This window comes from Raphanus sativus, unplaced genomic scaffold (assembly GCF_000801105.2).
Source record: "Raphanus sativus cultivar WK10039 unplaced genomic scaffold, ASM80110v3 Scaffold3383, whole genome shotgun sequence".
Lineage (NCBI taxonomy): Eukaryota > Viridiplantae > Streptophyta > Magnoliopsida > Brassicales > Brassicaceae > Raphanus > Raphanus sativus.
Window position 1 is genome coordinate 7,704 of NW_026618689.1, and position 3,453 is coordinate 11,156.

Consider the following 3,453-nt stretch of genomic DNA (forward strand, 5'->3'; position numbering starts at 1 on the left):
TTAATTATATAATAAAAATTTAATTGTGGTTAATATCGTATATAATAGAAATGTTACAAAGTGAAAATGGACTATTTTGTAAATAGTATAAATAAAAGGTGATATTACTAGTTTTAAAATAAATATAAAACATAAATATTAAAAATATTCAATTTTAAAATAAAAAATGAAATAATACATTGGAGCAAAACCTACTCCATTTTGGATTTACTCTAATTTAGAGTAAAAAAATGAACTAATACATTGGAGATGCTCTTATTCAATTTCTAGTGGATTTGAAAAATTAAATAAGCCGAGCCGGATAACGAAAGCTCTAGTTTCCAATGAGGGAGCAGACAAGGGGTCCCACTATATAATGTGCGAGTGAGATCAAATAAGTGAATGTAACAAAAGAAATTATGTGTTGCTTCGTAATTACGAATCTACCCACAAGCTAGACAGTATTTACGGACCCATTTGCGTTCCTTTCCGGTGGGCAGGGCCATGAATGCTTCTGTTCGCTTACATTAGATTCTACGGACAAATGTGCTAGAAACCTATATACCACCAAACATTTTTTGGTAGAATATGACAATGCTTCGATGATATTTGGTGGAGAATTACTTAATAACAACATCCAAAGAATAGGCCCAAATTACTTCTTGATCATATAAGAAAAACAGATATAACCTCTGATGGCCTTTTATTTGTGCGTTTTCTCAAACACTCACCATTTTCTAAATAAAGAACACACCCAACGAAAATCAAAACACAAATCGAAAAGAAAAATCGAAAAAAACATTGTTAATCCGATATTGTCAAGCGAAAAAAGTAGAAGAAACCCTTAGAAATATATCGAGGGTGATGAGTACGTCACAACAGAAACCATTGACGACGCTACGATTCTCAGTACTTGTAGTCCTTCACGTGAAGGCTCTCTGCGGCTCCATCACCAAGCTTAGCATCACCTTTGTATGTTCCGAGTGTGGCTTCAGAGTTAGCCTTGCACCTCACATACAATGCCTCTTGAGCAGCCTTGACGTTCTCCTCTTTGCCTGCCCATGTCTTCAAAGTGCTCTGCTGCAACGCACGTCCGAAAGAGAAAGACAATGACCACGGCTTCTTGGTCTTCAACTGGTTCATCGCGTTCAAGTTCTTGGTCGCCTCCTCCTCGCTCTGTCCTCCAGACAAAAACACAATAGCTGGAACAGCCGGTGGGACGGTTCTCTGAAGAGCACGGACGGTGTGTTCAGCGATAACCTCTGGCGCAACCTTGGCACTGTCGGAACCAGGAGTGACCATGTTAGGCTTCAACAAAGTTCCCTCGAGCAAGACGTGGTGGTCGCTAAGAGCCTTGTAGCAAGCAGCAAGGACACGCTCAGTGACGGCAGCACACTTGTGGATGTCATGGGATCCGTCGACAAGGATTTCAGGCTCAACGATGGGTACAAGACCGTTCTCCTGACAGATCACAGCGTACCTAGCCAACCCGTATGCGTTCTCGTGGATGGAATGCTCTGATGGCTCGTTCTCGCCGATCTTGAGAACCGCACGCCACTTGGCGAAACGTGCACCGGCTTCGTAGTACTTCTTGCAACGCTCACCGAGACCGTCGAGACCTTGAGTGGTGGTCTCACCGTTGGTTCCAGCTAGCTCGACGGTACCCTTGTCGACTTTGATACCTGGAAGAACTCCTCCTTCCTTCAAGATATCAACGAAAAGCTTGCCTGTGTACAAAAAAACAATAAGAAACCTCTACAAACACACATAAACAGAGACTAACTGTAAGAGAGATATAGTTAGAGGACTTAATTGTAATTACAAAGTTTACTAATTACAATTAAGTCCTCTAACTATACCTCTCTACAAACACATACACATTAAACAGAGGAAGATCTGATTTCACATACCATCGGAGCTCTTTTGGTAAAGAGTCTCCTCGAAGAGGATGACACCACTGAGGCAAGGGAGAGCACCAGGGGCGGTGAAGAGAAGCTCACGGAGAGCGCGTCTGTTGGACTCAACGTTCTCGACGTTGATGCTCGCGAGACGCTTTCCGATGGTACCGGTGGACTCATCGGCCGCGAGGATACCCTTCCCGGGTGTGCCGATGTAGGCAGCGTTAGCGATCAACTCATCTGTACACAAACAAACGCATAAACAATCACTAAACAGAACAAATCATCACGAAAACTTCAGATCGTGAATACAATTCGATCAGATCGAGAGATCCTTATCAATCCCCAAAACAAGCAACTGTAACGGTTAAACAACGACGATGACTACAAGTTGATTAGATCGTTAACTATGATACTAAACTGATGAGCATAGTCAGATCTACGATACTTTTCATCGAGTGATCGATTTCAATCCCTAGAACAGGCAACAGTAACTAATACAGTCTAGATCTAGCTACTTAACAGCGTGAACACGAAGCAAACAACAGATCTAGCGTTTCATAGACGGATGGATGATAACGAAGCGAATACGATCGAGAGAGAGAGAGCTTACCGGCGTATTTGCTGGTGAAGGCAGACATCGTTTGTGACGGATTGATCGAGAGAGGATATTTAAAAAAGATGCGGAATAAAGGAGACGAGATAGAGAGATGTAAGTTTGTGGACCACTAGAGGTGGAAAGGCTTTGGTATTTATAGAGGCAGATGAGAGGTTTGATTCAAGGGTTTAGATCTGTGGCATGTTCTCCAAGAAACAGTTTTCCAGCCGTTGGATCTCTCACGTGGTTTAGAGTTGGCAGTTTTTGTCTTTATTCTCTTTTTTACCCTTTCTTATATTAATACTGAGAACTACTTTTTTGGAGGTAATTTGGTAACTTCAAGTATTATTTCTTGAAATGCATGACTTCGACCGCACCATGGACGGCACAAAATAAACCTTCTCTGGCTCCAAACCGTCAAACGAATTATAAACTAGTTTGGGTAATGCTATATAACACTTCTTTTCAAGTTTCAACTCTATTATTGTATCATAATAATAAGTTTTTAGACAGTTTGACTTCCAAACTCCATAGAATATTATTTTCTACAAATAATCTTTTTCTTCTAGATACACAGGAAAATGCGCCTTTGATATCTCCTAACAAAGAAAATTATATCTGAGATTTAGATAGAGACACATCAACCGAAATAACCGCAAGTCTTCGTTTACACTTACACATGTTTCATCAGCATCAATCAATCTTTCAATTCATTTACTTTTTTACCAAAATGACCCGTAGTATATATCTTGTTTTTGTAAGTTTTAAAAGTTTTTTCTCAAAAAAAAGCTTTAAAAGTGTCTTAAGCAAAACAAAGAAAAAACAAGACAAAAAGGTTTTAAAAGTGTCTTGTAGGATCTCTAAGTGCAGATTGTACTTTCATTCCTTGCGCTTTTGGATTTCAATCATACATGTCATGGATTAGATTGTAGTATGTATATATTACTGTGCAAATGGTTATAGAGAAACTAAGATATC

The 3,453-nt window shown here is 39.8% G+C and overlaps 1 protein-coding gene across 1 annotated transcript; it reads right to left on the minus strand.

Moving 5' to 3' along the window:
- Positions 1–624: 624 nt before the first annotated feature.
- On the minus strand, positions 625–2,636 carry LOC108836888 (fructose-bisphosphate aldolase 8, cytosolic). Its single transcript, XM_018609983.2, has 3 exons — positions 2,491–2,636; positions 1,890–2,117; positions 625–1,706 (listed from the first exon to the last, which is right to left on the minus strand). The coding sequence occupies exons 1-3, from the start codon at positions 2,516–2,518 to the stop codon at positions 886–888; spliced, it is 1,077 nt and encodes a 358-aa protein (XP_018465485.1). The 5' UTR covers positions 2,519–2,636; the 3' UTR covers positions 625–885.
- Positions 2,637–3,453: the final 817 nt, after the last annotated feature.